Here is an 18,560-nt window from a genome sequence, read left to right as displayed (position 1 = left end):
CGATGTAAGGTGAGAGTTGGACAATAATCGGATACATTTGAAATAAACAATGGACTACAACTTTCACCACAACTCTTCAACTTAGCTCTGGAACACATAGTCAAAGTGCAAGAATCGAAAAACCGACTACAGTTCATCGAGAAGGACCAAACTTACTGTTTACAAAACACCAGATTAAGGATAAAGGAAACTTTTGTCAGGTTCGAGAAGGAATCAGAGAAGATGGGGCTCCTAATCAATGAAAATTAAACTAAATATATGTATATGAGCCTCAATAACCAAAGCAGACAGAGGATCGGTCAGAACATCACCATCGATGACTTTAACTTTGAACGCGTTAGAGAATTTAGGTCTCTTGGAACAACAATAACTGAAGACAATAACGGATCACAAGAAATAAACAATAGGATACAAGCCGGCAACAGATGCCTTTATGCCCTTCAAAACCTAAAATCGAAACAACTAACAAGACGTACAAAGATACAACTATATAAAACAATCATACGACTCGTAGTGATGTATGGAAGCGAAGCGTGGACGATTGTAACGAATAAGGTGTGATGTAACAGAATAGATATAAGCTTTGAAGGGGTAGTTTACTTAATTTTTGAAGTTTTATGAAAATAGGCTAGCTGGAAATTCAAGAGACTTTATCAGTAGGGCTCAGGGGAGGATTAGGCCAATTTGCATGCCCTAATAAGTTAATAAGACGGTACCTAATGAAGTACTTGAATGTTAAAGAAAATAAATCAATATAAGGAGTAATGAAAAGAAAGAGAACTACTGACCGAGAAGATATTACGGAGAACGGTTGGGGCACCAGGGAAGTATTTAATGAATGCTTCGCCGAGTGACTTATATTGCTGCACCTAACTAATACTTTTTATAGATACTAGAAATGGTAGGATAATAAAACATATAAGTATGTACAACCAAATTTAATCAAAAAAATACCTATAAACCCTATATACAATTTTATACACTAGCTAACTACCCAACGTAATAGACTAGTACACTCCTGTCGACAACGCAGGTTTTACCGTAAGAAAAAAAAATATGTAGTGAATTTATTATATCAATCCAGTTGATTGATCCAAATAGGTATGTATACTTAACAAAATTTATTATTAATGAGGATTACAATATTGGTTGACCATCTCGTATTTGTTCGGAGGTGACAAACCTGAGTATAATACCTGACACATGAAATAAATGTTTTAAATAAGGGAACAAACTTCAGATAATGTGCACAGTACCTTCCCAGATAGTTTATAATCCCCAGACTATAAATATAAAATTTGTTGAAAAATATTGAATATGATATGTTAATTATGTTTTAAGAAAAAAAAGGAAGATATATTATTATTAGAATTATTTAAATGTTATTGACAAAAAAACAAAATAGAAAATTGAAAAAAATATTATTAGAAAAAATTGAAAGGCAAATTTATTTATAAAAACCTGTTGCTTCTTTACTAGTGACGGTGTGATTCGTTTCCAACCTACTACGAGAGTGACGATTGGAGACCCAAGTACGGTATCTTCCGGTTTTCCCAACCTTAGGGGTGGAATGTACTTGTCTCGACGAGGAGATCCTTAATAGTACCAGAAACTTAACATAAACTTCATACCCATATCCAACAAAAAAAATTGACCCAAAAATTCCAAATTATTACTTTTCCATTTACCAAAAAAAAAATTAAAGACAAATTGGACTCATCTTCTTCTTCTCCAATGACTAAAAGAATACCAAAAAAAACCTTTGGTCAGATGGTTTACTTTTTTTTAGTACACATGGAAAGGGCATATAAGAAAAAGGTATAAAACCTTGTCATAAGAAATGATATAAAAAGGTGAAGTCTAGTGACAATCATTGAATTATATGGTTGACCTTCTATAACCTTTGACTTGAAATCGGCTTTTGAGCAAAATGTGAGGAAATATTTGGAACAAATAGACATGGATATTATAATATAGAATGAAAATGTCATGGATTTTAAACTTATTTGGAGTGAAAAGGTAATTCTCAGAATTTTTCTATCTGTAGAAATTAGATTAGACGTATGGAAGCATTGAAAATCGACTTGTTGAAATATAACATTTATTTTATTATGATATAAATCTAGTATTAGGAACAGGCAAAGGTGGTGTTTTCCCCAGAAAGGGGAAAAAATTAGAAGAAAAAAAATTTCTCATACAAAGGCAAACGAAGAGAGACTACTTGTTTGGGAAAGAAAAATCCTAAGGAAGATCTTTGGGCCTGTGCTTGATGAAGCAGCAGGACAATATATGATAAGAACTAACAAAGATCTCGAAGAACTATATCCAGACGCCAACATAAAAGAAATAAAGTCCAAAAGACTACAATGGGCAGGACACCTTAGAAGACATTCTGACCAAAGAACAGTAAGGCTGGTATGGGAAGAAGTCCCAACTGGAAGAAGACCACGTGGACGCCCTCGACTCCAGTGGCGAGATAATATAGCAGGAGATCTGAATGCCATGGGCGTGGAGATTGCTCAAGACAGAGAAGAGTGTAGGCACGTTGTCGAGTCGGCTAAAACCCACGAAGGGTTGTAACGTCACGGGGTAAGCAAGTAAGGTGGAAAATGTGACAAATAAAGCATTAATCCAAAATTCCTTGCTTTCCAAAATTCCACCCTTGTTCCTTCTTCTTTTTAATCTTCTTAATTGCAGATGACAATTATAGTTTTGGAAACTGTAGAACGAAATATTTCTGCAGATTGGCCACCTCTTCAGGTTTTTAACCATGGATTCTCGAGACCGACTTTTTACTAGGTCTGTTAGAGTTCTGTGATAACGCGTATGTCTTGTTCGCAAGTCCCGGAATTTCGATCATCTTTTGATTGTTAACGGTCTATATTCATGTCTCTGCATGTTGTGTAAGTATGTTTAAGGAAAAAAGAGCTACTTGCGTATTAAACTTATACTGTGTAACTTAGATTATTAGGTTATGTACATACATAGTTTTGATATCTAATGATGTTAACCCCTTAATGCATAGTTTTTTTTTTAAAGACCGGCTAAAAAATATCATTTTTTTTTAATTAAAAAAACACAATTTAGAACGTTGTCTTGGCAAGAAAATTACAATAATACAAAAACAATCAAAATTTTTGTTGCAATTTTGGATTTTGATAACATTGCAGAAAATAGTCGAATATTGTAATATTACACGCACACCGACTTTTTATCTTTCTTTTCGCATTCCCACTTCAGAATAAACATCAGTAAAAATAATATTTCCACTTTTAAAACACCTTTCAATAATTATTTCCAAATTACAAATTTATTGTTTTTTTCACTTCGAAATGCCTTTGGAAAATGCATTATCCTTGTTCAATAATGCAATTTTCATTTGCTCATCATCATTTTTGTTCACAAAGTTTCCTAAGGGTCTTACGAATTGAATACAAAAAGTTTCATTGAGATTCATCCAACTGCATAAATTTGGTAGGTTTATTGCTTCATTTCCTCGCCTATAAGTAGAAAAATGATATATTTTATACATGAATAAGTAAGCTTGTTTTAACTTACAATCCCATGTAAATGATAAAAATATCAATAAAACGATTTTTTTGTGCTTTCACATTGTTATTTTCAATTCTCGATTGCGTTCGACTGTGCAAAATTGTAGAAACATAAAGTACATCGCCGCTCGAATTGTCTCGAGTGTGCACAGTTTGGTCAGTTTAGCGCTCTCGAATTAACTCGAGTGTGCACGTTAAGGGGTTAAAGAAATATATTACAAATAAACTATACACACGTTATTTTATTATATATATCTAATTTTTCAATTACACTTTTTTCAGGAAGCTATGAGTAGAAATAAATTAGAAAAAACTACAAGAAATTATGTGTTACCCGCGGTAAGTGCTCAAGCTCATTTAAAAAGAAACAGAAGTTCGGAACCTTTAAGATCATCCATGCCTAGATATGTCTGTGATCTATTATTAGAAGAAGTACATTTATCTTTAGTTGATGTAAGTACCATAATATCTTATAAACATTTTTTATGACACCTACCATTTTATTTAATATTAATAACCTTGATTTCAGGGAGACTATTTGAGTAATATCATGTAACATAACAGTAAACCGAACTACTAGGAAGTTGGCTCAGGACTCTGATACACTTTGTGTCTCGAAGGCACCATTTCTCAGTGCTTATAGTTAATGGGCTTTGTCGTTTAGGGAAGTAGTGAATACGAGAAAAGTGTTTCTTCTTCAGGTGCCCAGTCCGCTATTAACATGGCAATTCTGATCTAGCTTACGACACTTCTGAATAGTTCGACCGATGTTTATCCGGAAAACTTCCGCAATCTTCTCCTGTCTGCCCTCACCTACTGTTATTTTTTCCTAGATAACCAATAATTAAAATAGGCGGTATCTCAATATAGGGCCTAGATATTTAAAATTTTTTTTGATTGACTCACGATTTCTTTTTTTTTTCAATTCTGTTTACCTCTATGTTGGTGATATGGTCGAGAATATACGAAGAATGCGTCGTTACACCCACATTTCGAATGCTTCTAGTTTTTCATGAGCGTCTCTGTCAGCGTCCAGTCCTCCGTACATCGATATAAACAAAAAAATTAAAAAAAAAAGAAAAAAAACAATTGTTCACAAAAATGAGCGCCACTTTTTTGAATATTTGTTTTAAAAACAGAAATGGGATGCTCATAATACAAAAAGAAAGACTAAAAGGAGGAACACGGATCTAAATGTCAAAAACGGATTGAAAATATATTCAATATTATTTTAGTTTATATATAAAAATTAATTTGTAGAGTGGTCATAAAAAATATCTTGAGAAAGTACCACAGAGAAATAATTTAATATACGGGTTGTCGTACAAAATTAGAAAAAATAAATAAATTGAAAAATAGAACCGTTTCGCTACGTTACACAGCCCCGACCACGATGTAAACTTGGTCCATCAGTGTTTAACATCGGATCTCTAATCAAGGGAGCTGAAGATTTAGCAGTGAAACCAAAGGTTAAAAAAATACAAAATTAGTAACAGGTATTCATAAATAACCCTAACGAGGCAAATAAAACAGTTACATGGTACTAAACTGGTACTTATATCTGTGTGGAATAGCCGTATTATTTGATTATTTGGAAAAAGTATTTCCATGGAATATTTCATACAAACATTCAAAACAGAAAAAAAAGGAAAATAGTCTTGGGTCGCAAATGCAAAAATGGGCTTATATGTTATATGGATGTATACGAAGTCGAATGCTGAAGGACCGTGGCAAACTGTTTTACATCTTACTAAGACGAGTGAGGCTAATTTATCAAAGCTGAAAGACCTACATCAACCTATTTACCTACCTATATTACATCAAACTACTAAAGGGATAAGGTATTTACAATGCAAGTTGAGAGTGAAATCTTAGCTAGTCGCTTTGTCAAGAAAATAGACTTTAGTTTAACAGTGTCGTGAAATCTATAGAGAAAATTTAATATTGATCTAATTTTAAACAAGTAAACTAGATTTAACAGATTATAAGGTCAAATTCATCAAGATTCACTTTTATATGTTGATGGTCATATAATTTAAAGTACCCAGTTTTAAATATCTTGGTTGCCATATTACTGAATAACTAGATCCAGATAAAGAGATAAAATGTAGAATCAAGATAGCCCGCACAACATTTTTAAAAATGAGGTCATGCTTTTGAAATGATAACTTGCAACTTCAACTTCGAAAGCGTATGATTAAATGTTACATTTGGTCAGTCCTCTTATACGGTGTCGAACCATGGACATTAAACATATCCACCATTAATCGTTTGGAGGCCTTTGAAATGTGGCGGCACAGAAGTACACTAAAAATACCATGGACGGCTATGCTGACAAATGTGGTAGACCTTAAGAGAGCAAATGCTACTCGCGAGCTGCTTGATAATATCAAATGTAGAAATATGACCTATTTTGAACACGTAGTAAGGGGAGACCGATATAATAATCTTCAACTTATTATGATGGGTAAAATCGAAGGACGCAGAGGAATTTGTAGAAAACAGGCCTCTTGGTTGAAGAATATCAGGGACTGGACAGGCATAAAGAAAGCAGAGCAACTATTTAGAATAGCTCGAGACAGAGACAGTTTCGCCATGTTAATCGCCAACGTCAAGGGGACTTGATAGGGCACGTTAATAAGAAAAAGGTCAAATTGGAAAATAAATAAATTGAGTATATACTATATTAGTATCGGACAAAATTGCGCAATCATTGACAGACTTGATCCCTCTAAGAATCCATAGAAACCTAAATATAATAATTCAGTTCTACGTTCCAACACATGACAAGCAAAAAAGCAGATAACGATGATCATGGGTGACTTTAACGTCAAAATTGGCCGTTGTGCTGAAGGAGACGACATAGGAGCATGCAGTCTCGGTACCAGCAACAATATGGGAGATACAATTATACAGTTCTGCGCAGAGAACAACCTGTTCACAGCCAACACCTTCTTCAAACAACATCCTAGAAGGCTACACACTTGGAAATCACCCGCAATCTGAGCAGTTATAATTGTTAGGAATCAAATTGACTTTATTTTGTCCTATAATAACTTTAAGAAATGATTTTACTGTATGACTTTCAACCTTGAAAGACAAAGCTACATTTGGCAGTCTGTAAATTCGTTACGATATTTATCTCTACATTTATTTCATTGAAATAAGATTTATCATAAGTTTTTTTAATTCTTTTAGTGGCAATACAACCAAATAGTGAACTGTATCCACGGTTTACAAGATATAAATCGACTTCGCAAATACCGTCGTTACAAACCTATGCAATCCGTCAAACACGACGCCAGAGCATGGTGGTTTTACGCAATAAGTTGTTTCTATCCAACAGGGAAACAGCCGTCTATATGTAAACCCAAACCTACTTGGGAATCTTGCTTGAAAAAGGCCAGGGAGAACGTGAAGTATGTTCAGATATGTAAGAAGATTTTGGCTGCGCCGAGTATGACGCTTTCCGCAGATGAGAAAAAGATCAAAGAGGAAGTTGAATGGGGTAGAGAATACGAAGATTTGAAGATTTTGAAAAAGGTAAGACATTGTTTATGTATTTAAATTAACTGTGAGCGCAATCTATTACGTAAGTGTCCTTAGTATCGCAAAGTTGATGTCGAAAGTTAAGGGGGGTGTTCTAATCGCTAATGTTTCCCTAGTCATCATCCCTAGCCATGTCCTGCCTAAGCGTCTGATTCTAAGTGTTCGTATTGACTGATTAACGTCTCGACGTTGAACATGACCAAACCCTCAACCTATGCTCTCTCATTTCGGCATCAATTGGGGCCACCCCTAGACTTCCGCTAATATACTTATTCTTAATGTTATTCTTCTTTAAAAATCCACAAGGAAAAAGTTTTCCTGTAGTTGGCTGTATACCATGTAATACAAAAAACAATAAAATCCTTTATAAAAGGTATATATTTAAAATCCCTAAAAAGGGCTAGGTACATCACAGAACTAGTTTTCGATTGGTTGACCAATCATCATCAGTGATTACGTGAAGTTTACATGCTAACCACCAAGATATAGTTTTACAAAAATATGTGGGTTAAAGCCCTTTACAAGTAATCCGTCAAGGAAACATCGGTTAAAAATGCTATCTTAAGCATGGATGTTTAAAAATGCTATCTTAAGCATGGATGTTTAAAATATTTCATTAATACGCCCCAGGTAACATCTGAGCTATGGTTTAACTTGTTCATACTGTCACCATGTGAACAAGTCAAACCATAGCTCAGATGTTACCTGGGGCGTATTAATGAAATATTTTAAACATCCATGTTTAAGATAGCATTTTTAACCGATGTTTCCTTGACGGATTACTTGTAAAGGGTTTTGACCCACATATTTTGTAAAACTATATCTTGGTGGTTAGCATGTAAACTTCACGTAAGCAGTGATGATGATTGGTCAACCAATCGAAAACTAGTTCTGTGATGTAGCTCATTTTAGGGATTTTAACAAATATACCTTTTATAAAGGATTTTATTGTTTTTTTCTTTTTTTTATTCTTCTTTGTTACTGCATTCATCCATCTAAGCATTCTCATTTCCGCCACATGCATTCGCTGTCCTTTCTTTTAACTGTCAAGCATTCAGTACGTCATGGCCGGTCGTATGGCTGTTTTATTGAATTTTCCCTTCAGCTTCATTTGAATTTTTCTGTCACAGAACACACCATTCGCTTCCTCCCATTTCATCCATCCAACCATAATTGTATTACATGTATCTCCATCTATTTCCCCATTACTCTGTAATACCGATCCTTTTTTTTTTTTTTTTTTTTTTTTTTTTTTTTTTTTTTTTTTTTTTTTGGGAGGTGAGAATCTTCAAAAGACCGTCTGGGAAGGTGTCCCAGGTGTGTCGGATTCGATCCGTCACGCTTCACCGTGTCGAATCGCCTACCGACTAAACTCACCTCCTCTTCCTCCAGCCGACAGGTCTGGAACCGCTCTTGGCGAGCATGTCTGACCCGTCGACCTTACTCATAACTCCCCCCGGGCACCCTCTGCGTGCACTCCGTAGATTAAGCGGCCACTCAGCCGCCCCGTCCCGCACACACCCCGCACAAAGACCGGTCGGTGAAGACGACCGTCCCGTGCAGCCCATGTGCGGGTGGGGCGACCGGGGTGCCCCCAATCAAACATGAACTAGCAAAAGGATACCAGTCGACAGTTACGAGCAACTCCAAACATTCGTGCTTTCATCAATTCGCACTCACACTCATACCCATTCATTCTACAGTTAACAGGAAGCAGTCAGTGAAGTTGGGTGTAAAAATCCTCCCCCACTACCTGATACAAAACAAAAAACAGACTAAAACAAGACAAAACAGAAAGTAAACAAAACAATACAAAGGCGGTCAGCATGGGTTAGATGTAAAAGGTCCTCCCCCTGCTGACTACCGCTTACAACACGCAACACATTTGAGTAATAAAATTGATTTAAAATGATAAATATTGTATAAATAAGATTGAAGAAGTAAATAAGAAGATAAAACAAGATAAAATAAATAAATAAGTAAAACTAGTTAAAATAAGACAGACAGCGCAGGTTGGATGTAAAGGATCCTCCCCCCACTGGCTGCCATCTGCGACACAAAAATAAAAACGTTAAAAAAATAAATAAATAGACGGTCATCCCGCTTGCAGTCGCCTCTCTTTCTCCTCTTTGTGCTTCATTGTCTTCGTGACAAAAGCAATGATCAGGTCGAAGTCTCTCTTGCTATTGATAGCTTTATCAATTAGCTCGTGAGGCTCGCCTAGAGGGGATCCCAGTCCCAGCTGCAGCTCGGTACGTCCCGCCTGGTATGCAGGGCACACGAAGACGACATGCTGCGCGTCATCCACTACTCCACACTCAGGGCATAGATCGTCCACGGTTTTCCCTATACGATGAGTAAACTTCCTGAACGATCCATGCCCCGTCAAAAATTGTGTGAAATAGTAGCCGACGCGCCGATGCCGGCACTCATACCACCTCACCACATCTGGAATCAGGGATCTCGTCCAGGCCGCCTTCTCGACTTCGGCTGCCCATTCCCTCTGCCACATCTCTAGACTTCTTTTCCTTTCTTGTGGACCTGAACCTATTGCCCCGTTGCCCCTCTGGTACATTCGGACTCTTTCTCTGGCCAGGATGTGCACCGGTACAGACCCAGCCACCACCTGTAAGGCAATGGTTGATACGGTTCTATACGCGCTGCACACCCTGATCAGAGGTTTCCTTTGTGTCCTAAGAAGCACGTCTTTATACTTTTTCATTCGAAGGACCTCGTGCCACACTGGGGCTCCGTATAAAACTATGGATAAGATGGATTGTGCCATCACTATTCTCTTCTGGGATCCAGGACCCCCTATATTTGGCATAAATTTATTTAGTATAGAGGTCCTTTCTTCTGCCTTCCGACATGCTTCTTGTACGTGTTGTCCGAATTTAAGCTTGTCGTCGAAAATAATTCCGAGGTACTTAACCGTCTTTTGGGGTCTTATTACAGAGCCTTTATATCCAAATATTATGTCATCTCTCTTTCTTGGTCCCCTCAAGATAATGGATTCTGTCTTCTCTACTGCTAACTTTAGATCATTTCTCTCTATCCAATCTGCGGTCTTCTGTATTGCTTCGTTTACTTTTTGTATTATTCCCCTATTCATGTCGTCTTCGACCAGTAATGCTAGGTCGTCCGCGTATGCAATCGCTCTCACTCCTCTCTGCCTGTTTACTTCTAGTACCCCGTTGTATAGTATATTCCAAAGTAAGGGTCCCAGGACTGACCCCTGGGGTACACCCGCGGTCATTTCTTTCTTCTTTTTCTTCGATATGCATACGGTTCTTTCAGATAGGTAGTCCTTTATTATGTTGGACACATACTCTGGAGCCCCAAATTCGACTATTCGGTCTACTATGTGACCCCAGTTTGCTGAATTAAAAGCATTTTTTATGTCCAACAGAACAAGGACCACCCATCTTTTTTTACTTGCTTTAGCCGCGTCCCTTATCCAGGTCGCGGCATCGACTGTCGATTTACCTTTTCGAAATCCATATTGTTGATTTGATAGCACTCTTTGATCTTCCAACACGCCCTCCAGCCTCTTCTTGATAAGCCCTTCGTAGAACTTACCAAGGCAGTCCAGAAGGCATATTGGCCGATAAGAGGCTGCTGAACCGGGGGGTTTCCCAGGCTTTAGGAGTAGAACTAAGTTCGCTTCCTTTAAGTCCCTGGGAAACTCTTGCTTCTGCAGTAGGTCGTTGTATATTCTTCTGATCAAACCTGGTTTCTCCGTTGCTATTATTTTTATTGCCTCTGGTGGCAGCCCGTCAGGGCCGGGAGCTTTCCCTGTCTTCATCTCCTGACCAGCTATTCTAACTTCCTCTTCCGTGAACTCCTCTACCATCGTTGGAAATATCTTAATGAAATTTTGATGATCCTTGGTAGGAAAGAGGAGCTCAGCTGATTCCATCCGCTGGTCTTCGTCGAGTCTATATGGGGCGATTATTTTCAGCGTCTTCATAGTGATCTTGTACGCATCGCCCCATATATCTTCGTCCAATGCTTTTATCAGGGTCTGCCACTTTTCTTTTTTCTCTTGTTTTATTTTTTTATTTAAAGTTTTCTTTAGATCTTTATATATTTCCTTGAGCTCGAGGCTGCCCTGGCTTCTCGTATAATTCCTTCGAGCTCTGAGGCATCTCTCCCGTAGACCTTCTATCTCATCCGTCCACCAGTAGGGGGATTTTTTATTATCTTTTCTCTTCACGGTGGCCAAATTTGCTGCACTTTGCAGTGCTCTTCTCAGTTGGCCAAGGTCAGAAATCTCTTGTTCATTAATTTTCCTGACCTCCGATAGGTACTTGGTTTTGTTAAAATAAATCTCCGTGTGTCCTATCGGCCGCCTTATTCCCCCTTTAACCTTTATTTCGTATTGTATATACCGGTGGTAGGTGAATAACTGATCGTCAAGGACATCCCAGCCGTGCACTCTCCTGGATAGCCCTTCACTCGCGAACGTAATATCAATATGTGTTCGGCTGACCCCCCTTACGAATGTTGGTTTGTTATTGTTTAATACTTGGAGGCCAGCCTGGGCTATCCATTCATTCCATATTTCCCCCTTTCTGTCGTTTATGGGGGCACCCCACAACCTCGATTTCGCGTTAATGTCCCCGGCGATCATCACTTCTTTTTCGTTCGTGGCGGCGCTCATTATTTCATCTACAATTGCTTTGTATCTTATCATAGGGATATTTGGGGACACGTAGCATGCCAGCAGGCTGAAATCCCTCAGTTTGATGAGGATATGATTTCCTCCCCTGACAATACCACGCACCCCCAAACCCCTATTTCTAAAGAGCACCGCCACATTCTTCCCATTATCCTGGACCCAACCACCGGCTGATGTTATTTTTTTGTTCGGTTCCGGGACGATGAGCAAGTCTATTTCTAGCTTGCAGGCTTTTGCGTGGACAAGGTCGTGTGCTCGGCGTGCCCTGCCCACGTTCACCTGCAATATCCGTATACCAGGTTGATCCTTGAGGTCCACTTTGGTTCAGTTCCCAGAGGTCGTTTCTGCGTCGGACTCACGTCTTTCGAAAAAATTAAAAAGCATAAAAGCTAAAACAAATAAATTAATTAATATAAATAAAATAAATAGATACGGTATATAGATAAAATATGTAAAAGTAAAAGAATTCAATAAATAAAAGCGGTTTAGTAAAATTGAAATAATAGAGTAAAATAGAATAAATAAAATAAATAAAATAAATTTTAAAGATATAAAATAACACCTAGGTGGGCTGTATATGGGCCCACCTTCGTTTTCCAGGGAGTCTATTTTATGTTTGGTCAGTTCGTTTTAGGGGTTCCCCTCTCCTCCCCTACCGTATACAAGGGCTCGGTACGACGGACAGGCCATCCTGTCCATCCTATGCCCTTCTTCTTTGCATACCGAGCAGTACGGTTTATTACCGCAGCTTGCAACGGTATGTCCCGTTTGGAGACAATTATAGCAGCACGCCGCCCTGCTCTCTTCCTTGCATTCGTAAGTGTTGTGCCCGAACTTTAGGCACTTAAAACACCTAACTGGGTTGTGTCTCTCCATTATTGGACACACAACCCACCCTATTTTTATTGAGCCGTACCTCCTCAGCTCTTCCGCTATGGAGGGGCGTACGGCTATCGTAGCTACCTGCTCCCCATATCTGTTTGTTCGTAGAACCTTGACTTCTATCTCTCTCTCAGGAACGCCTGTATAGCTCTTTATCATTTTCTTTAGAGTTTCCTCACCAACCCCAGGGTCCAACCGCGTAATCGTGAAGAAAGTCTCTTTTCTTCTGATTGCCGTGTCCATCCCGTTCATTTTGCTGTCCAGTTCAGCCCTCAACTTCTCCGCAGCCCCTCTTCCCTTTAACTTTACAAGGAGATCTCCCCCATTCGTTCTTTTTAACTTCTCTACTTGTAGACCGATTTTTCCAATGTCGATTTTTTCTCTCATTTCGCTAAGAACTTCGTTATATTTTTTCCCCCCCATCTTTATAAGGAGGGCTTCTTCTTGTTCTGACTTCTTCTCTACCTCGAGTTCCTTCCCTCTTACTATCATCTCCCATGAGATACTTTCCCTCCGCCCCACATATTCGAGGGCTTTCCTTATGATCTCCTTGTTAAGGTCGTTACCGGCTACGACCCGTACAACCTTTGGTGTTTCATCCATCTCTTTCTTAATTTTAGTTATAGCCTTTTCTGCTAGGTCGTATATATCGCCACCACTTTCTTTTTCTATTCCAGCGACAAACGTGTACCAAATTGTTTTTTTATTTTCTTTCCTCCTAAAGTTCTCAAGGAATTTGATTTCTCCCTCGTTCACTTCCTCTAGTGTTTCTGCCAGATCCTCTCCCACGTCCTTTATTATATTTTCTACCCCTTTGTCCTTCGCATCCTTTTTTGTTACTATCAGACATGTTTTCTTCTCGACCGTTTCTCGTAACCCCCCTTGTTCCCAATTTGTCTTTATATATGCTTTCTCCTCCCATTTGCTATTACATATACTCATGAAGGTTTTTTTTCCTCCCCCCATGTTTAGAGCCCTTTTAATTTTTTCTTGCTCTTCTCTCTGTCTTTCTTGTTCCACTTTTAGCTTACAGTGATCGCATTTTACTTCTTGTTGTGTTTTTTCGGCTATACTGTCGTCTTCTTTTTTGTTGTTAGTGGATTTTATGACCCCTAACAGTTTTTTTAATTCCGTATCCATCTCCACCTTTTCCCCCTTTTTTTCGCTTAGGTTAGTAAATATCTCTATTAGTTTTATATTTAACTCTACGAGTTTCCTGTTTATTTTTTGTTGTTTGGTTTCGTTAGGAAACTTAATACTCTCTTCCAGTCTCTCCCTCTTCAGATCATTTATTCTCTCTAGACTGTCCCCTTTCCTTTTCTTCTTATTCATGGTTTCATCATCAAGCAAGAAAGAGGCTAACACCCTCTCCTGAATATTTTGCCATCCTTTTTCTATTTTTTCCACTTCCTCTTGTGATCTTTCCTCCCCTATCTCATCGTCATCATTTTCACTGCTTTCCAGCATTTCATCCCCTACTAGTGTCGACTGTTTTGGGGCAGTCGACCTGTTCATCTTCTGTTTCTTTTTATGTGAGTTTATGAGCTCCCTCTCAAAACTGTTCATTCCTTCTTCCCATTTCAAGTCGTCAGGCGACTGTTTTTTCCTATTCTCATTTTCCATATCCGTTCCATTGTCCGTGTCTCGCCGATGGTCGTCTTCACTCGCCCCCGTCTGTTCAGAATTGTGTTTATTGGTACTCATATAAATTCCCACGAGTTGGGACGTACTATACGTCTGGCGCGGCAGTGCGCCCTTACCACGCCAAGGCTTGGTTACTTCGGGAGGTCGCCAGGTATCCCGAAGGGATCGTTTGTGATGCTCTAACCCTCGCATCTCTCATATCTTTGGCACGATGCCTTCCACCGTGATAGTGGGGATTGTTTTATTGAGGTTTACTCCTCTAGGCTTTTTTTCACGGTTGCCTCCGGACGCAGTGGCAGTTTGTATTCACAGGCTACCTGGAGTTTCCGCGTAACTGCTGCCTCCCCTGTTACGCGGGATTTGGAATGGATGTGTGGTCGGGTAAGACATGACGGCTACTCGTAGTGGGTATGTCGAAGAAGTTTTCGAATAGAAATTTGTGATCAGAGCCCGATGGCGGAGCCCCCCGCACACTGCTTTGGGGCCCCCCATCGACCCCCGGTCACAATGCTGAGGTGGACGAGATTAACTTTTAGGGATTAGAGTAGCCGTAGGGAAGTTGGAGGGTGATATACATCTGCTGAGGGCGAAAGGCGTCGCAACTGCTCGCCTCAGTTGCGACGCCTTTTTAGCGTCCAGCGGCGGTGTCCGGCGCTCACCCGGTGCACAGTCGCTGGACGCTGGGACTGTCCTTGGTTTCACCGGTCGTGCTCCCCTCACAACTTTAGGGACCACGATCGGTTACTCGGCCCTCCCACCGTCGTCGAGGTAGAAATACAATCCCAGGAGGGGTAGTACCGATCCTAGGTATTTAAGATTCTCACTTTTCACAATCATTTCACCATCCAAAGAGACCATTTTATTTGTAGTAACTCCATCTTTAAACGAACATTCCAATTTTGTATTAATTCCTCTTTTTCCGAATTTGATCTTTTTTAGATAGTACTCGATTCTGTGAAACTGCCTCAATTGAACTCTAACAACGAAAACGATTCATCTAAAGGTAGAAGCTTGTTGGTGAAATGGTTCCCGACGTGGATGGGTTGGTATTCAGGATCCAGCGAAACTGCACCCACACTACCTCCAGACGCGTCTAAGTTAGAGGGAGAAATTTTGCAGGTTTTAGCGGATACTGCTGAAGATAGTACAACCTTCAGGAAAGATGCGGTATTTGGAAAGTTCAATTTTTGTTTAAAGACGGGTACTCTGGGACTGTGCACAATGGATAAAACCACTAATGAAAGGTAAGATCATTGTTTGTGATATCGTTTTCCTACCAAATATTATAAGCCAAGACCAAAAGAAAGACCACGGAAAAGATGAGCGGATGAAGTCAAAGACCGACTAGGTTGGAGACATAGTTTGGAGGAGGAGGTGACTTTATGTCTAGGTTTTATTGACAACTCTATAATTTATTTTTGTCTGAAAGAGTAACATTATAGTAAATCTTAATTAAGGGTGGAGGTATGGTTTGAAATCAACACTTCAAGCACATCTTTGTGATTTTTTTTTGTGAAACTGTGGTGGAGTTATTTTATTTTTAAATTAAATAAACATATTCAGTACAATTCAAAGAATATTAAACAAAAAATCAAGGCAACATATTGAAAAATAAGCCAACCATGACAAATTTTTACTGGCGCCTCCAAAGAAAATGGATTTTGCGGTGAACATCAGAATTCGTTATTGGATCATGTGAAACAAAAAATTCGAAAATATTTTATTAGCTTTTGAGTTTCTCGAGGTGATGCTGTCGAGATTTTTAGTTTTACCGATTTTTTACTTTTTGCTATCACTCAGAAGTCAAAATATTGAATTTTTTTAAACAATATGAAAATCAACATATTTATTAGTGTTAAACAAAAAATAAGCATAAGGCAAACATATCTCAACAGCGTTACCTCAAGAAATATCTAAAGAAATTCTGTGCCAAATTTCTGTTACCATGTCCACCGTTACCTTTTGAAAAAAGCAGTTTTGAGAAAAACACGTTTAAATTTTAAACATTTATTTTCAATTTCTTTTTGTCTATCAAATCGTAAAGTAATGCACACCGGAATATGTTTTTGAATCACGGAGTAATTTACAAAAGAAAAGGTGAACACCTGTTGAATGTCTCCCACTACGATCAAGCGCGCTAGCGCGAAGCTGCTGCAGAGTGAGTCGAAGTGAGGGAGATTCAACATGCTATATTTTCAAATAATTTTGTTCCGATTAATCTGAAATTTTCAAAGAGTATTCGTGAAGTTGTGTACGAAATATATTATAAAGAAATATAGTTACTATTTCTACAACTAGTGAAACTTTTATTTAAGTAATACCTATTATTTTTTAGCTCATCTTTGTTGGAAATGGAGTTTAAAAATTTCATGCTCGGTTTTCTAAGTAAACCTAGATCTCAATCGCATGTGATCGAATTATCTTTAGATGCTTTATTCTTAAAAGATAAAATAAGCGCAAACACGATGTTTCCCATTGTTATGGGTCCCTCAGGAATCGACAGAATATCATCTGCACAAATCAGAGGTCCTAGAAGAACTGGTACAAATAAATCAGATTATGTTAAGGAACATTTATTTTATTTAATATACGAGAAAAAACCGCCAAACTCAGGAACTGATTTTAGGTAAGTTTTTAATAATAAGCGAAAGTTTTACTCTAAAATTAAAAATATTAAATTCATAATTTGCAAACCATAGGAATACTGAGGCAAAGAAGGCTAGGGGAGATCTAAGAATTGCATCTCACTTCCTGCCTGCTCAACGTGGCAAAAAATCCACCGAAAACTTGGTCCTACGATCCAACAAAAATTAACAAAATATTTATTAAAGTGAAATGATGTTTTATAAACTCTTTTTTTTTTAGGTTAAGTGTGAAATCGGAGAGTTTAGATATAGTTTATCAACCAAATGTAGTTAGATGGCTTATAGAATTTATTTATTTACCTATTCAACGTGATATAACACAAATTCAGTTAGAAGCTATGAAGTTGAAGACGAAAAAGGAACTTATGAAAAACTGGGAACAGATATTTTCTGGAGGATCGGTATGTTATAAACTTTAAGGTTTTTCTGGCAATTAATGTTAAAACTTTTTAGGTTAATAGGTCTACTTGGGAACTTGAATTAGATATAACTGCTCCTCAGATAATATTTGTCGAACAGTTTAGCGATCAAAATTCCGCTATGGCTGTGATAGATTTCGGGAAATTACATTTGAAAAATAACGTAGAAAAAATGAGTGAAAATAGTAAAGCTGGGGCTTTAGATAATAAAAATGATGAGGATGACGGTAAGTAAGCATGTTGGTTATATTTTTTGGTCTTTCTTAGATAATCGATCCATCTCGTCGGGGTCGACCTCCGTTTCTTTTAGCTTGTATTCGGAGTCTCCATTTCAAAGTTCTTTTTGACCACTGATTATCAACTGCTCTTGCTACGTGACCTACATACCGTGTGCTACTCCTGATCTTTTGCATAGCATAGTGTATTCTAACACTTACTAACTTGAGAGAAACTCCTAGCATTATTCTCCCCATTTCTTCTTCTGCAACTTGTAGTTTACTCACCGTTGTTCTATGAATATTAGGGTTTCTGACACATTGGGATCTTTGACCTAAAAATATCCTCCATCTTTCCAAATACAGCCCAAGCTAGGTATATTGTTCTCTTCAGCTTGATCTTTTGGTTATCTGACCCATTCTGATCTCATGGGCCAAACACTTATAGGTCTAAACTAACTCGATGTCTCTGTCTTTAACTGAGATATTTTTGCTAAATTGGTCAAAAATTGTGTTTAAGAAAATATTTTTGTGGCAGTACAGAACTCAACTAAGTTCACAGCTGTCCGCAATGAGAACGATGTCATCTGCACACGTAAGATTATTTTCATTTTGATGGGGCATCGAAAATACATGTGTGGTTTTGATTGTTATGCTATTGGATTTACGTGAAGATATGTTTGTATTAATTGTAGTTATTGTAGGCAGTCTTCATTTTCTGCTATAAGAATGTCGTCATCTGCATTATACAGTGTATTAAGGAAGTTGTCGCTCATTGTATATGCTGCGTTGATTTTATGATTGTCTCCTTGTATGCTCATTTTTTAGGAAGCCAATTGTTGTTATAAACTAGTCGTACTGAAGTCTAGTTCGTGTAATCTTCTGGCTTGGATTTTATTGTTAATTACTTGCCAAGACAGTACTTTACCACTAAGCTACGGGCGTTACTTGTAAGCGTATTAGTTTGAACTTCG

At 38.1% G+C, this 18,560-nt stretch overlaps 1 protein-coding gene and 1 long non-coding RNA gene across 2 annotated transcripts in view; one reads left to right on the top strand and one right to left on the bottom strand.

Annotated features, from left to right (window-relative positions):
* Nucleotides 1-18,560, top strand: part of LOC114329221 (intermembrane lipid transfer protein Vps13D) — a 184,098-nt gene that overhangs the window by 42,123 nt on the left and 123,415 nt on the right. Inside the window, exons 5-10 of the mRNA XM_028278261.2 lie at nucleotides 3,834-4,004; nucleotides 6,750-7,094; nucleotides 15,247-15,551; nucleotides 16,643-16,933; nucleotides 17,173-17,353; nucleotides 17,406-17,598. Coding sequence (XP_028134062.1) covers nucleotides 3,834-4,004; nucleotides 6,750-7,094; nucleotides 15,247-15,551; nucleotides 16,643-16,933; nucleotides 17,173-17,353; nucleotides 17,406-17,598 — 1,486 coding nt within the window. The remainder of the gene's footprint in view (nucleotides 1-3,833; nucleotides 4,005-6,749; nucleotides 7,095-15,246; nucleotides 15,552-16,642; nucleotides 16,934-17,172; nucleotides 17,354-17,405; nucleotides 17,599-18,560) is intronic.
* Nucleotides 1-18,560, bottom strand: part of LOC126887921 (uncharacterized) — a 75,755-nt gene that overhangs the window by 37,740 nt on the left and 19,455 nt on the right. The gene's annotated exons all lie outside the window — the stretch shown is intronic.

The sequence above is a fragment of the Diabrotica virgifera genome, chromosome 7 (assembly GCF_917563875.1).
Source record: "Diabrotica virgifera virgifera chromosome 7, PGI_DIABVI_V3a".
NCBI classification, from domain to species: Eukaryota; Metazoa; Arthropoda; class Insecta; order Coleoptera; family Chrysomelidae; genus Diabrotica; species Diabrotica virgifera.
This window is presented reverse-complemented; position numbering and strand designations above follow the sequence as displayed.